The sequence below is a fragment of the Dendrobates tinctorius genome, unplaced genomic scaffold (assembly GCF_039654945.1).
Source record: "Dendrobates tinctorius isolate UK_male_01 unplaced genomic scaffold, ASM3965494v1 ptg000038l, whole genome shotgun sequence".
Classification (NCBI taxonomy): Eukaryota; Metazoa; Chordata; class Amphibia; order Anura; family Dendrobatidae; genus Dendrobates; species Dendrobates tinctorius.
This window is the reverse complement of record NW_027361706.1, coordinates 22570795-22588040: the sequence shown is the minus strand read 5'-3', so window position 1 is coordinate 22588040 and position 17246 is coordinate 22570795. Positions and strand designations below refer to the sequence as shown.

The 17246-nt window shown below is 43.2% G+C and overlaps 1 protein-coding gene across 1 annotated transcript in view; it reads left to right on the top strand.

Annotated features, from left to right (window-relative positions):
* Window positions 1–17246, top strand: part of EFCC1 (EF-hand and coiled-coil domain containing 1) — a 140641-nt gene that overhangs the window by 78802 nt on the left and 44593 nt on the right. The window contains exons 3-4 of the mRNA XM_073574272.1: window positions 14179–14303; window positions 15783–15909. Coding sequence (XP_073430373.1) covers window positions 14179–14303; window positions 15783–15909 — 252 coding nt within the window. The remainder of the gene's footprint in view (window positions 1–14178; window positions 14304–15782; window positions 15910–17246) is intronic.

Genomic DNA, 17246 nt, shown 5'->3' with positions numbered 1-17246 from the left:
CCGAAGCCAGGGGATTCCTAAAATGACTGGAAAATGTGGAGATGAAATTAACATAAAGACAAGGGTCTGCTGCTGACCTGGTTTGATCATACATTCGAGGGGTACAGTCTCTTTATCCACAGGTCCGGAAGTCAATGGGGACCCATCCACGGTTTCCATGGTAACTGGTGATGCTCTCTGTTGAGACGGGATACCGTGTTTCCTAGCAAAAGAGAGATCCATGAAATTCCCCCCAGCCCCAGAGTCAATCATTGCAGCCGTAGGAATTAGCTGTTTCTTCCATTTTATTTGTATAGGGAGCGAGCAATGGGTGGATCTCCCTTCAGAGTCCTTAGCTGCAGTGGATAGTACTGTGGAGGGAAATACCGCATCCAGGTGGGAACTAGCTTCGGAGGCTTCGGATTCTATGTCGGTATCATCATATTCGGCTACAGCCGCCAAGATCTTATTGGAACGATTAGGACGCCTTGGACAGTCAATAAGGAAATGGTCTGATTTGCCGCAATAAAAACATAGCCGTTCACGGAGCCGATGTTCGCGGCGTTCCTGGTTCTCTCGGTTTTGTACAGAGTCCACTTGCATGGGAACCTCCGCAGGCTCTCGTGGTGTCTTAGGAACAGGTTCCCTGGTAGGTGACGGAAAGTCAGGTACCCGGTTAAGTGCTGCCCATTTTTCCTGTCTGCGCTCTGTTAAACGGGTATCAACGCGCACACAGTGGTGAAGGAACAGGTCAAGATCATCGGGTGATTCGGCACGGGCTAACTCGTCCTTGATGGCACCGGACAGTCCCTTTTTAAATACCGACAACAATGCATTGTTACCCCAGTCAGTGTCCACCACCAGTCTTTTGAAGTCGGTGACATATTCAATCACAGGCCGCTTGCCTTGCCGTAAAGAAAGGAGAGCCGTTTCAGCAGTATTACGGCGGTTCGGATCGTCGAACATCAGTGCCATAGCTGTTAGAAAATCCTCTAAGCAGTTCAACCGCACGTCCCTGGTCTCAATCATTGGGTTAGCCCAGGCCAGGGCACGTGAAGTCAGCATCATGATTATGCATAATACTTTAGATCGATCCGATCGGTAATAGTCAGTATTCACATCAAAGAATAGCATGCACTGATTAATGAAGCCACGGAACTGACTGCGCTCACCATTAAAGCGAAAGGGAGGTAATTTAGGCATACTGGGAGCAAATCCGGGCGAGGTACGGTCGGCCACCTGAGCCTCCACCTTGCCCTGTAGCTCCTGCATAGCTGTACCCAGGAACTGGTGGTTATGATTCAGCCGTCCCTCGATATCTCCAAGCCTGGCGTGCACAGCATCCATGTCCTGCTGTAAGGAGTGGATCATGGAGTATAGCTGATCTAATCGTGCCTCTGACATTGCCCCAGCGAAGTCCTCTAAAAATGTGGCTTGAGTATAATGTAATACTTATATATGGTATAAGGACTTCAATGGCGTAGGGCAATGACGGCAGAGACACGCTTAGTGAAGCAAGTGATTTATATACATTTGTGCACAACAAACGTGGAAATACGTAACGGGTTCAGAGCACAGACATACAGCAGTACATAGCAAAAGGTTCAGCAAGGATGGTGAGTTATTAAGAGTCACTGAGTACGGAATATAACTGGGTATTGCAGGCAAAGTCCAGAGTATAACAAATGTCCAGCAGGATAATGTTCAGCGGGCACCGGGTAACAGCTACTAACCAGTATAGCAAACAGAAGTCCAGTTGTAGCGAGCCTCTGGTATGATGAGTCCGGTGGAGATCCAGTAAGGGGACCTTCAGAGGGCACAAGCACTAACCGGGTACGTTAGCCAGAAGTCCAGCGGTATCCGGAGGTCCAGAGAGCTGAAGTTTCAAGCAGGAAGCAGGGTTGTTCCAGAGTCACAAGATCTGGGAGAGTGGCAGGGCAGGAGCACACCAGGAATCAATATACTCAAGCGATTTGCTTGTGCTTAGGGGCGGGTTTTTATGCAGCTGGGGAGGAAGTGATGTAAACGAAAACTCCATCTTAACTAAGGGCAGCTAAGAGGAAGTGATGCGACAGGACCGAAAACTCCATCTTAACCAAGGGCAAGGTTCATTCAAAACAGACCGGAAAGTCCTAGGATCCTGACAAACACCGCCCCCACCTTGGACGTTCTGTTCAGAATTTCTAGAAAACCGTGCAAACTAGTGACAGAAAGTGAATTACTTATTGACATAATTCTGCAGCCCAGATATGTACTGAGATTATGTGAAAAGCCCGGACAACCCCTTTAATAATATGGAACTTATGGGTGGGGAATAAGTCCTACCACTCCATTAACATTTCATATCCATAACCACTGTTATGATGTCTCCGCATTATTTAATGACCTTTTTGAAACCCTAGTTTATAATACATTTCACCTTGCTTAAGCACAGTTTTACATTTTTTCCGTATTTTCAGCAGTATGCACATTTTGCTTGTATTTATTGTGGTCATTTGTAAAAATGAGTTGTCCAGATGCAGACTCACGGCTGGAGTTTCATGCCTGGATTCTTAGAACCCAGTGTTATTAAGTCATATTTCCATGGTTAATGCTTCAGTACACCAGACAATCGCTGAGGTTTAATTGTGCGGAATCCTTATTATATGTGTGAATAATATTATGAAGGTGTCTGCCTTATTTCCAGTGTGATGGATAAAAAGCAAAGGTTTGCAATATGAATAATGTGCTGGAGTCCTGGGTCTGAATCAGACTAGGGCAACATCTGTATAAAACTGGAATGTTTAAGCTGTCCATGTGGCATTTACATGACTTTTTATTCGAAAAAATTTAATCAAGTACCGTGCTATCTATACATATGTACTTATGCACATTATTACTGAGGTTCGTTGCTCTATCCAATGATACCTTTAGGTACGTTAGCAGCGAAGGTTTATTGGTTCTGCTTTTTTGCTCTCTTGCCTTTTAATATTGTATTAGTCTCTCTTGTGCCACCTGATGTGCTCTGACCCATGGTGGCATCTACAAGACTTCTGAAGGCAAAGCCTTTAAGCACTGTAAGTTGTGAGTTGGGACATTCATGGATCAGACTTATTTTTCCAGCACACACCACCAGATGATCAATCAGATTGAAATCTTGGGAATATGGAGACCAAGTCATGATCTTAATCTCTTTTGTTCTTTATTTATACCATTCCTTTTTTCTTTTTTTTAAGTATGGCATGGTACATTATCTTGACACCATGAAGGGGTTTATTTGGTAATGTTAAGCCCCTGTTACACATAGCGATATCGCTAGCAATATCGCTGTAACGTCACCGATTTTGTGACGTAGCAGCGCTATGTCTGATACTTACCTCCGACCGGCTCCCCCGCTGCTCATCGCTGGTCGCGCGAGAACGTCCTGGACCATTTCTCGTCGTCTGCTGCCTGCTGGGCTTCCTGTGGCGCCGACGAGCGACGCGTGGACGCGGGCGGGCGGACATCAGGACCGCCACGTCTGACAGGTAAGTAGCGACCCCCGACCGCTGCTATGTCGCTGGTGAGATCTGCCTGTGTTGCAGCTCACTAGCGACCACTTAGCGATGCACCAGCGATCCATATCGTTGTCGGGATCGCTGGTGCATCGCTAAGTGTGACAGTACCCTTAGGCAGGTACGAGTCAAAGCAACCTTCACATAAAGTGTGAATACTAGAAATGATCGAACCAATTTGCAAGACCGTGGTCCATTTGCTACTTCAGTAGTCTGTTGCTGCTGGACCGAAGCATAGCAAACCACCTCTTACCTGCCAGCATCTGAGGCTATGTGCACACGTTGCGGGTTCTGCTGCGGATCCGCAGCGTTTCTGGCCCTGCGGGTTCGCAGCAGTTTCTGCTGCGTTTTACAGTACCATTGTTTTCAATGGTAATACCAAAAACGCTGTGCACATGCTGCTGATTTTCTGCGGGTTACAATCCGCAGCATGTCAATTCTTTGTGCGGATTCTGTTGCGGTTTCACACCTTCACCATTGTGAGGTGTGAAACCGCACGGCTAAACCGCAGGCAAACCGCAGGTATTTTGACCTGCGGATTTACCTGCGGATTTTTCTAAATCCGCACGGAAAAATCCGCAGCACTTCCAACTACGTGTGCACATAGCCTCAGGTTCTTCTTTTCATTAGTTGGCCTGGCTCGACGTCGTCATGCACACATGATGCCGCACCATGCAAGCTACTCAAAAGAGAGGCTGCAGATGCCAGCAGGTAGGAGGCAGTTCGCAGGTCTCCTATTCAGAACAATGGAATACTGACCTGTCAGCTAGACCAGAGTTCTGCAAATTTGTTTTCTCATCTTTAGCCAGGACCTAAGGTTTCTCAACAGAACATTGCCCATTACACTGCCTCTGATTGCTTTCTTTCCTTCCTGGTTCCATGTCTTGTTCAGGTAGGGCACACACACCCAGCCATCCACATTCATCAGATTAGACCACCTTCCTCCATTGTTCTATAATCTATTTCTGGTGCTTACATTCCAGTTGTAGGTGCTGTACCAGTATACAGATGAAGAGGAACCAGGAGTGGAATCCAAGCTATACAGTAGAATATGAGAATCAGGATAGTTCCTGGACATATTAGTCCGTGTTCACACTATGCGTTCCAAATGCTTTTGTTGTAATTTTCCAAAAATACTGTAAAATTGCTGCAATTTTCAGGAAATTTCAATGGAAAGAACTAGCATCAAAATACACATCATGTGATTAAGGCCTAATAGTTTTAATTTGTTGTTGGAGAAAAGCACTTTGCTTTTTTTTACAGGTTTTGTGTAGGGACTGGTAAACATTAGCTTTTCATGCATGTTATTTCCATAAAGGAAACTAGAGAATGGCACCTGACTTATAATGATTTTTGTCTGCCTTGCATTGAAATGTGTAATTCAGGTTGATTTGTGGATGGTAAGTTATTAAGTAGCATGCTGTGAGCGGTAATACAAGCGCGTACAAAAGAACACTTTGCATCAATGACATCAGCACGACTGTGTACATACAGTAGCAGGATATCCAGAATGAGATCTTTTCTTGTTCTCTGCAGTAGATCTCTTAGTCATTTCAGATCTTATACACCATCAAAGTCAAATATAATTTCATCTGGAGTTATCACAGCAACCTACTGCTGGCAGTAATGGACTTGCTAATGTGGTCAGTGAAATGACTTGCCTTCCATTCACAAAGCGTAACAATGGCTTCAGGAGACATATCATTATTCTGAGCAGTCAGAGGTTTTATTTGATATTGAAAATGTGATTATGGAATAAAGAAAGCATAATTTTCACATACTGTGGTCTCACTTGGTTTTAACATCCTGATATGGTTTTCAGTGTCCTGCTGACTTCTCAGGTAAGATGCCAAAAGAATGATCTAACCAATACAGTTTTACCCACTGCACCTCCTGCCAGTGCCAACTTTCTTCTCTTTATCTTTTCATGTCTGCATTTGTTAACCTGCATTGTTGCTCAGTTCTCCCACATGCCTCCAATTTCTAAGTGATGTGATACATTTTTATCTTTCTTAACCACCAGTGCTCCAACACTATTTCTTTTCCTTGTTGGGGATCTTTGTGAACTCTCTCTTAGTGTAGACAGCCATAGATTCTCTCATCCAAGAGAATCGGGCCACTTATGGAAATTACACTCTGATCAGAGTGCCAGCATAGCTTGCTCTGATTCTCTTGGATGAGAAGATGTGGGTGCACGGAAATCAGTCTGCACTCAGGTGTCATCCGAGTGCAGTCCAATGTTTTCCATATCCTCTTTGATTTGCATGGCTTAGTGTGATCCCAATATCGAATCAATCTTGGGCATGCTGCAATTTTTTTCTCAGATAGACTCTGTCCAAGGAAAAAATTGGACATGTACACTGTGTCATAGCATAACATTGGGCTAGGTGTGATCTGATGTTTGGTCAAATTGCAGCACGGTGGCTCAGTGGTTAGCACTGCAGCCTTACAGCGCTGGGGTCCTGGGTTCTAATCCCACCAAGGACAACATCTGCAAGGAGTTTGTATGCTCTCCCCGTGTTTGTGTGGGTTTCCTCCCACACTCCAGAGACTAAAGGCCCTTTTACATTTAGCGATGCACCAGCGATCCAACCAGCGATCCGACCCGGTCAGGATCGCTGGTGGATCGCTAGCGAGCTTTCATACAGAAAGATCTCACAGCGATGCAGCAGCGACGCAGCGCACGATACTTACCATTCACACACAGCAATCCTGCGTCCTCCGGCCCGCCTCCACGCGTCGCTGGACGTCACAGCAGGAAGTCTCAGCAGGAAGCGCCCGACGAGAAATGGAGCCGGACATTCTCGCGCGATCAGCGATGGGGAGCCGGTCGGAGGTAAGTATCACACATAGCGATATCGCTAGCAATATCGCTATAACGTCACAAAACCGGTGACGTTTTAGCGATATTGCTAGCGATATTGCTTAGTGTAAAACCCCCTATACTGACAGGGGATTTAGATTGTGAGCCCCTTCGGGGACAGTGATGATAATGTGTGCAAACTGTAAAGCGCTGCAGCATATGTTAGCGCTATATAAAAATAAAGATTATTATTAAATCGCACTCAGACCAAAAATACACTCATCGGGCACCTGCCCTTAGAACAAAAGAAAACTATCTTAACTTTGATGGAGGTAGCTGGTCAATGTGTCAATGTTCAACACTTTAACAAGTCTTGCAAAATGACCAAGAATGTGGGCCATGTCAAAAACTCATCTACAGAGTGACAGATGTTCCAGGGTACTATGCCTATTTAGTATAGAGCAAAGTTTGGCTGGATGGATGAAACTCCCCTTTTCTAGGACTAACAAATTGACATCGCTGGGGATTGTCTGGGACTAACATATGAGATTGTTGGGGTCCAACACTTTGCACCCCCACCAATCAGTTTTTATTTGCTCAGGTTGTAAGCAATGTATGGAGCAGAGCCCCACTGTCGTGTACTGCAGTTTATTTCCCATTGACATGCATTGGAGATAAAACTACAGTACTCAGCAATAACTACTAAAAATGGCTTACATAGGAGTGAGGGAGTTGGATTCCTACTGATCTCATAATGATGAGATTAAGTTATCAATATATCAGCCTTGGACATCCTTTTTACAAGGGATGTTCACCCTCAGTGGAATCTTCAGCAGGCTCATCGGCTTACCAAATCCTTACAATGGGTAATGTACACACCATGAGGACTCACCTCTGCTTACTGGTTCCAGCAGTCATCATGTGATCTCAATTATGCAATTTGCTTACTTGTGGTCAAGTTCTGACTTGTCTTATCCGAATTTTCTCAATAAAAGAGAATTGAGAGAAGCCGGATGAGACTAAACGGCATGTGACCACAGGCATGAAAATCGCAATGGGCATACAGTGTAGTAAGGTGAAAGGAGTGGCTCCAGGGGGCCTCGGGCAAACGAGTGTCAGTGGGTCCCTTTAACAGATACCACCATTCATGATGCACAGATACGGCAGAGAAATATAGGTGTTGTGAGTTCATTTTCCCCTTCATTACTGAGGCCCGAGGAACTCCCTCTTCTGGTAAAGAAAGGTAGTGAGCCTGATTGTCAAACACCTGAGGCTGATGATTGTGACTGGCTGAGTGGAGTTACGGACTGGATATAATGCTGCCGACGCCCTTCTGCCCTGCGGGTGATTCTGTTATGAATGAGTCACCGTAGGAGGCAAAAGCAGAACTACAAGCTAAGTCCAGAAAACCAGAGAAGTTGTCAACTATCAGATTGCAGACCTCTGAACCTATCAACACAACTAGCAGTAGCCGTGGGGGGTTCCTACGATGCCCTAGACCCCTCGATCACAGCCGGAGAAATACATAGGCCTAAAGAAAGAAAGGGGAAATCTAAACTGCCCCAGAGCAGACCCCAAAGCAATAGGCAGCCCCCAACATATAATGACGTGAAGCAAGATGAAAATACTAACACAGACAGAAAGATAGACTGAGCAAAGACGGGGCCCCAAAACTACCTAGATAGGAAAGGACAGGAAGGCTGCTGTCTGCAATCTGCCAAAACCCTATCAAAGACATAAGCCAACCAGCTGATATGAAAAAGGCCCTGAAGCAGCTAGGCTTTAAAAACTGAATCAGCACTCAGGTATTTTCAGAAGACAGAGCTAAATGAATTCAGCACACCCCAGCAGGGAATGGCAGAAATCCGGAAGAACAAAGCAAAAACAAAGTCAAAGCACAAAAGCAAAAGGCCGAGCAGCAAACTTAGCTTTGGAGGAGCAGGAATTCAGACTGGTCTCCAAGGATCCCACAGAGAAATCACCCGCAGGGCAGAAGGGCGTTGGCAGCATTATATCCAGTCCGTAACTCCACTCAGCCAGTCACAATCATCAGCCTCAGGTGTTTGACAATCAGGCTCACTACCTTTCTTTACCAGAAGAGGGAGTTCCTCGGGCCTCAGTAATGAAGGGGAAAATGAACTCACAACAAATAGGTATAGTACAAAGCCAAAGATTTCACTTCTTACATACCATAACATGAGTGATATCTATTGTAAATTCTACAATAGCTCAGAAACCAGGGAATCCTCGCAGCTCACAGTACAGAATGGGCCCCATATAGTGTTCCATTCAGAATGGGCCCCATGTAATGCTCTATACAGAATGGCACCCATATACAGGTGCTTCTCACTAAATTAGTATATCATCAAAAAGTTAATTTAGTTAGTTCTTCAATGCAAAAAGTTAAACTCAAATATTACATAGAGTCATTGCAAACAGAGTGATGTACTTCAAGTGTTTATTTCTGTTAATGTTGATGATTATGGCTTACAGCCAATGAAAACCCAAAAATCATTATCTCAATAAATTAGAATAATTAACAAAAAAAAAAAAACCACCTGCAAAAGCTTCCTAAGCGTTTAAAAAGGTCCCTTAGTCTGTTTCAATAGGCTCCACAATCATGGGGAAGACTGCTGACTTGACAGATGTCCAGAAGGCAGTCACTGACACACTCCACAAGGAGGGGAAGCCACAAAAGGTCATTGCTAAAGAAGCTGCCTGTTCACACAGTGCTGTATACTAACATCAGTGCAGGGTTGAAAAAAAAAAGTTCTTTCAAATCTATTCAGGAGGAGAACATGGAGGATGGAAAACTTTATCTATTGAAGTGTTGCGTAAAATCCTTTTCAGGGATAATACAAATAGGATTGTGAGGTCAGACTTGTCAACGTCATGATGCATTCTATAGGCTTTCGCATGGCTTTGTTACAATGAGCCCACACACATACTGCCTACATAGGCATCCATGAAAATGTGCAGCTGAGCTGCAGCCCATCCAGGAGATCAAAAATGAATCCATAAATACATCATATATACGTCAACTATGTCTGTAATTTATGTCCTTTGGCACCAAGGGTGAGCTGCCCCTTGTATGTAATGGCTAACTCATGGCTATGCACACTCATTTGACATGTGTTAAGGGTCTCCATTAATACCCAAAACGTAGACCATAAAATGTTGGTGCAGTGGTAAAGGAGCCTAATGTTGGGCAATACACACAGTTACATTCATTATACCAAACACGTAACAATTTATCAAATTAACTTTAGATTTCTTCTCCTTTTAGAGGAAAATACGGAATAAAGGCTTATGAGAGAATTCTATTATTGTGTTTTCTAAACTGGAATAACTAAAGCTATTATTATTTCTGCATAAAATCCAATTACAGCTCTATTATCTCTCTGAATTTTCGCACACATTGATTTCTACTACAAATTCAACCATCATTTTCCAAGCACAAAGGAAGCCGGATGAATGAGTCCTGTTTTAAAACTGCCATAGAAACGTATCCCTATTCAAAAATCCCCCATCTCTGCCAGATAACATGCATTCTTTGGTTCTTAGGAAGATCCTTCATTGTGAGCCATGATCTTTGCCTTAAAGGGAATCTGTCACCCCATTTTTAGCCCTATCAGCTGCCGGCACCGCCATCAGAGGCTTATCTACAGCATTCTGTAATGCTGTAGATAAACCCCTGATATAACCTGAAAGATAAGAAAAAAGAGTTAGATTATACTCACCCCGGCGTTCGGTCCGGTCCGATGGGTGTCGCCGTCCCGTCCGGCGCCTCCCATCTTCATACGATGACGTCCTCCTCCTTGCGTCTCCCTCGGCTCCTGCGCATGCGTACTATATCTGCCCTGTTGAGGGCAGAGCAGAGTACTGCCGGACCTCTCTGACCTTTCCCGGCGCCTCAATAGGGCAGATAAAGTACGTGTGTACAGGAGCCGAGGGAGAAGCAAGGAGGAGGATGTCATCGTATGAAGATGGGAGGCGCCGGACCGGACCACGACACCCACCGCACCCGCTCCCACCCCCCCGGTGAGTATAATCTAACATGTTTTTCTTATCTTTCAGGCTTATCTACATCATTACAGAATGCTGTAGAAGCCCCTGATGGCGGTGGCCGCAGCTTATAGCACTAAAATGGGGTGACAGATTCCCTTTAAAGAGAAGCTATCATCAGTAAATGACCTGTTCTTTAATTCAGGTTTTTGCTACATGTATATTTTTTTAAAATTGGCATTTTTTTTTAACGTACATCACAGTTGTGATGAAAAAAAGTTGTCATTTTCACACTGACCCCTTGGTCTTTTTTTAGACTTAAGGCCCCGTCACACTAAGCGACTTACTAGCGATCCCGACACCGATCTCAAGGTGTCAGGATCGCTAGTAAGTCGCTATGTGATCGCTGGTGAGCTGTCACACAGACAGCTTCACCAGCGATCAGCACAGCGATGCCACCCCTGTAAAAAATAGAATTAAAATAAAAAATATTGTTATTCTCACCTTCCGATGTCCCGCGCAGTCTTCCGGCCTCTCTCCACGCTCCGGTCCCAGTGATCCTTTGCGAGAATGACCGCGAGAATGTCATGGTCTCGCGGCAGCGACGTCTCGCGGTCATTCGTGCAAAGGATCACTGGGACCGGAGCGTGGAGAGAGGCAGGATGGCTGAACGCGACGTCGGAAGGTGAGAATAACTATATTTTTTATTTTTTTTATTATTTTTTACACCTGATCGCTGGTCTCTCACCTGTCACACACAGCGATGCGTGCTGGCCAGCGGGAGACCAGCGACCAAAGAAATGTCCAGAGATTTCTTGCAGCGATCAGCGATACCGGCAGGGGGGCCGCTCGCTGATCGCTGTCACACACAGCGATCTCGCTGGTGAGATCGCTGTTACGTCACAAAAGTTGTGACTCAGCAGCGATCTCGCTACCGAGATTGCTTAGTGAGACGGGGCCTTTATACTTCCTCTGCTTTAAGGAAGAGTTTTCAGTAGGCTCATTATCATCAAAGGCAGGATTACAATGACAGGTAACATCTCTATTCCCAGCTGATAACACAGGCTCCACCATTGACAATTAGTGACGTCACAGATTACCCTGTTCCCTTTACAATGACTATTGCACATGCTCGTTTGATGCTTCATTTCATAAAATAGGATCTTAGTAATACACATGTGAATTTCCTGAAAGAACTGGAAGTTAGAGTCTAAAAAAGCTACTATGCTCAGTGTAAAAATTGCAAAATCTCTATTTTATATTTTTAATACCGGTCGTGATATGGAAAAAAAAACATTACCAAAAATGGTCAAACAAATAAATTTAAACAATAAATCAGTCCCTGATGATAACTTTAATTTAAAGGCAACCTGTCAATAGATTTTAGGAGATTAAAGTAATACTGTACTAAACATGTAAAATCAGCCGTCTCATAGTGCTAGAAAAAAAGTTAGAAAACAGATGCAAATCGTTTACCAAGAGTCATCTAGGCGGTGCTGGTGGGATAGAGAGTCATGGTGTCCTGGCTGTTAGCATGCCCATTCTGCTTTTATTTGCATCTAGCTTAGCAGAGCTAGTGCTGATAAAATGCCCAGGGTTATATTATCAATCAAAGGCAGAATGGATGTGCCACCACACAAGACATCATAACCTTTCCTTCTAGCACCGCTCGGATGACTCGCAGTGAGTGGTTTACATAAAGTACACTCTTTTTATAACTTCTCATACCTTGACAAGCCTGGTATGTCACTCTCCACAAGGAGAAACCTTACCCCTTAGACCTCAGTCCAGAGCCTCTCACGTAGCCAAATCAGTTCTCATACTTTGCACTGACGAGGGCCAATAGCCCGAAACACCGTGTCTGCAAATTGAGATTCTGATTTGGCTTTTATCCTAAGTCATATTACAAGACTCGTTAAAGGGTTGATTGTTACTTGTAGGATCACTACTACCAACAGGTGGCGCTATAGAGTTCAAGTCCTCTTCCTCTCTGAAGAGGCAATTTGCACATTATCCATCGCAAAGGCATGTTAAGAAAGGTGGCACCAAGCACTAGGGCATCATAGCTTTGGTTTTCGATAGGTTCCCTTTAAGGCATAGATGATGGCTCACCGTGAAGAGGCATGGAATGAATTCTGTCTAGCCCGCACTTAGCTTCCTGTGAGATTGACATTGTTTATTCATGTCGCTCATAGTCATCATTCTCCTGTATATTGCTTAAGGGTACATGACGGCCCCCACTGTGTATAGGTGATAGGTCTCCTGTAATTACAGATGGTCCTGTCACTTTTCAGAGAAGATGTGTTGTGTTGTGATGATGACACTTGGCAGCTCTCACACCTGGTTACTTCCAATAAAATTGTTGAACAGGTGTCAATTTAATGAATGTAATAAGCAAAAGGAATCATTTTGCTCTCCGTACAACTTTCATATTCTCTCTGCCAAAGTAAAGAGAAATTTCTCTCCTCGATCCCTCGAGGTCTCACCAGATGCAGAGATTTATGTTAGATTTTGGCTGATCTTTTGCAAACTGGTAGCAGCTGTTAGATTAAAACTATTTTTCTCCATTTTATCTGAGTGTTAGAGCTTTGTATAAATCATTATTGTCCTGTCAATAGCACTGTAAATTGGCCAAATAGTGAATTGTGAATTTTTGTTGTTGCAGTTGTGTCTGCTGGCTTCAGCCATGGTGGTATTTTTTTTAAATAAATAATGAATAGTTCTCATTTTTGTGGTTGCTGTAAATATAGTAAGCAACCCATATTTTTTAAATGGTGAAATCATTGTGTCCTCAGGGATCACAAAATGGAAATGGCACAAGTGTCTGGAAAGGGTTGTGTTGCTTTGTTTCCTTATGGCATTTTTTTCAGAGGAACCAATGTTAATACATACCGCTGATGAGAAAAATAATCCAATAATCCTCTTTTCTAATCTTTACCAAGTTCATTATTTTGATCTATCGATTTTTACTTCAATTCCAAATTGTTTTTGGCTATTTCCAATTAAGGTATTGTAGAAGTCGTAGAACAGCATTCGCTAACTCAACTCCAGTCCTCAAGAGTCATCAACAGAGCTTGTTTTCAGGATTTCCTTAGTGTTGCCCAGATGATGGAAATATCATCAAGTAATCAGAAATAGTCACAGGTTCTCTCACCTGAAAATCCTGAAAACATGACCTTTGGATGGCTCGTAAGTACTGGAATTTTGGGAAGCTGTAGAAGTTGGCATTGCTACTAGACCATTATGACTAGTAGGCCATGGTCTTCAGAAGAGGACAGATCTGTCCATAGTGAATCATTCTCCTGTACTTAGAGCATCCCTCCCTTGTGTACTAGAGTCTGAAATATATTACTGAAGCAGAAACAAATAAGGAATAACACAGTAGATTGAGCCCAAAGACAAAATCACAAGTAGTCCCTTCAAGGCTGTGCCAATGGCACCATCTAGTTAAGATCAAACTTACCCCTATTGACTTCTTACCTTCTCCATACCCTTAGGAAAATTTCTTGCTTGTCGTTTGCTGAATAGAGTTCCTAAAAATCTGTGTGCTATGCAAAAAAAAGTGATGGGAACATCCATGGTTAGGCCCCCTCTTTCCTAAAGCCTTATAGCAGCCACTTAGAGTGCCTCAATACTATGTACAGCTGTGCTGAAAAGTTTACATACCCCGGCAGAAGTTTTGCTTTCTTGACCTTTTTTCAGAGACTATGAATGATAACTCCAAAAATTTTTCTCCACTTATTGAGCACAACTGTATACCCATGGACTGAGCCCAATGTTTAATGAAACCAGATTTATACAGGTATCTGATGTAGACATCTTTTTATAATGGTTCCTTACATATTCACATTATTCCAGGTTAGAAGATAGCAAGGTAAAGCTGACAAGCCCAGAGAAAAAGGTGATGACCATGAAGCCATATCAATCACTTTTCAAGGCAGAACACAGGTCACCAACTGAGGATATACATGCTGATCACAATGGTATGTGACACTTTCCATTCCGGCACATTACTATTTATTCTTGATTGGGAGATAAATATATGAAATGTGATGTCCTATTGATGTCGCATGGGATTGCAAATCATAGTCAACCTAAATAATTATTCTAAAAAATCAGGCTAACGCAGGCTAACTTGGCAGATTAAGGCCCACGTAGCATTTAAAACCTGACACCTGAAACCGGACTCCTTCCCAGAAAACGCGCGTTTTTTCCTACGCGTTTTCTGCGCGATTTTTCGCGGTTATTATAGCGGTTTTCCCGCGATTTTCGCGGGCGGAATTCAATCACTTTCCAAGTGATTTGAAGCATAGCTTGGAATGTGATTGACAGGTTGGTCACACTCGTCAAACATAGTGTTTGACAAGTGTGACCAACTTTTTACTATTGAGGCCGCCTATGCAGCATCACTGGTAAAAGATAGAATGTTAAAAATACTGAAAAAAATGAAAAAATAAAAAATCGTGATATTCTCACCTTCCGACGTCCCGTGCAGCGTTCCCGGGCCTCAGCGATGCTCCCGTTCCCAGTAATGCCTTGCGAGACCATTGATGAGATGATGTCTCGCGTTACTGTAGCGGTCTCGCGAGGAATAGGGACCGCTACAGTATCGCGGGACCGTGACATCATTAAAGGACTCGCAAGGCATTACTGGGAACGCGAGCATCGCTGAGGCCCGGGAAGGCTGCGTGGGACGCCGGAAGGTGAATATAACCCGATTTTTTATTTTTAATTCTTTTTTTTACAGGGATATGGTACCCAGAGCCTGGAGGACAGTTTCCTCTCCTCCAGGCTGTGGGTACCATCCGCACATGAGCCGCTCACTTTGCGCATGGTGGGCATAGCCACATGCGGGAAGTAAGCGGATCTCATGGATTCCTATGTGTGCGGAATCGCAAAAAGAATGAGCATGCTGCGTTTTTTTCCGTGATGCGATTCCGCCGCGGAAAAAACGCATCATTAGCACAGCATGTGCAGAATGCCATAGGAATGCATGGGGTGCGTTCAGTATGAGTTTTTTAAGCGTTTTCGCGCCGAAAATCGTGGCAAAACCGCTTAAAAACCGCAACGTGGGCACACAGCCTAAGATTGGCTACGGATTCTTTTTTTCTACAAAGATGGTTTATGAAACCATCAGTTAAAAAAATTTAAATCGAGCTTCAACCATAAAATACCTTGTCGACTTAGCTATAAATTTAAACCTACACCTAATGTCAAAACTTTCTCAAGCCCCTATTAAATTCACGTAGAGAGATAGCTCAGGGTTTACATGGCTTTCTTGCCGTTACCTACATTGTCACCTTTGGGTACTGTTGACTAATAAATGCAATGAAGAACTTCTATCTCTCATATATTTAATTTTTATATTTGAGGTTATCATAAGGAAGATTTGGGAAAGTGAAAAGAATTTATTTTCCTTAATAATGAATCATTGACCTGAATTATAAACTGTGTTATTGTAGCAGAAGATCAGATATTTCGCTCTGTGGAAGGACAAGCAGCATCTGATGAAGAGGAGGACAAGTGGGCAGGGTATCCAGCAGATGCAATGCAAGGGATTTTATCCAGCATTTCATGCTGTGCAAGTGGGTATGTCATCTACAACACTAGATATACAGTAAGATGACACATATGGTTATACTTGTATAATACGGATAAAGGTATTGTTAGTTTTAGTTATAAAAGAAATAGTTAGAAAGATATAATAACGTAATAAGAGTTAATTGAAGGGAATTTGTTATCAAGCTTTTGTTATGTAATCCAAGTGCAATATGATGTTGGGGATGAGATCCTGATTCCAGTGATGTAGCACTTACTAGACTGTATTCTGCTGTTTCAATAAAATCAATGTTTTATCAGCAGGAGATTTTCACTACAGGACTAGGAGTCTCGTGCCTCCTAGTCAACTGCTCTGTCTAACCCCGCCCCCACGCATGATTGGCAGCTGGCTGACAATGTACATAAAAACCACCTGCCAATCAATGGTGTAGGCGAGGTTACATACAGCTCAGCATTCAGAGAACTGCAAGTTTTGCAGAAGAAAAAACAATGATTGGATTAAAAGTTACAGCATGACAAGTGACACATCAATGGAATCAGGATCTCAGACTCTACATTATGCTGCTCTCAAATTACACATCAAAAAACCTGGAGAAAGATTCCCTTTAAAAAAATATATGCAAATATATACATATTTATTAATGTACACACATTTTACACTAAAAGCACACACATATTAGACTAATGACGGTCTGAAGTATACGGAGGCCTCCCCAATCTCTACATGAGAGATGATGTTGGGTGGAGATAAGGATCCGACATGTCCAATTTCAGAAGGCCGATCCTTTTGTGCTAGGTGAGATAGCCACCGCCCGAGGATTCTCTCCTAGTGACCATAGGGCTATGGACATGTCTTGTTTTTTTGACTTCAGGGAAAAACTTCCGTCTTGAGAAAACCCCTTTGAAGGATAAGTCATGAAAACACAGATCCTATATAAATGTATGGGTGGCACTGTGTGGCGTCCAATCCAGCCTCCATTCAACATGTAGGTCGGGGGCTTCTACTGCCAAATTCTTTAAATGGTGGCCATAAAACATGGTGTGAACCTTGTTTATGAAAATCCGTAGTGATAAAATTATCCAAACGAAACTCGTTCACAATCGGCTTCCACTGCTAAGAAATGTTTCTTTGAGCTTTTTTCAACAAAATATATAAAAGTTTGAGGACTTTTTTATTTTACATAAAAATTGAGTATATCAATGCTAGATCATTTGCAAACATTTTATCTGTAAGTTTACATTTCCATTAATTACCAGAAGCTGCTGCTGTATATAAATCACTTCTTTTCTCTGTAACCCGATGATGTACCGTATATTCCCCAGAGCTTCTCTTAATGTCCTACCACAATGCCTGTATTATGCGGAGG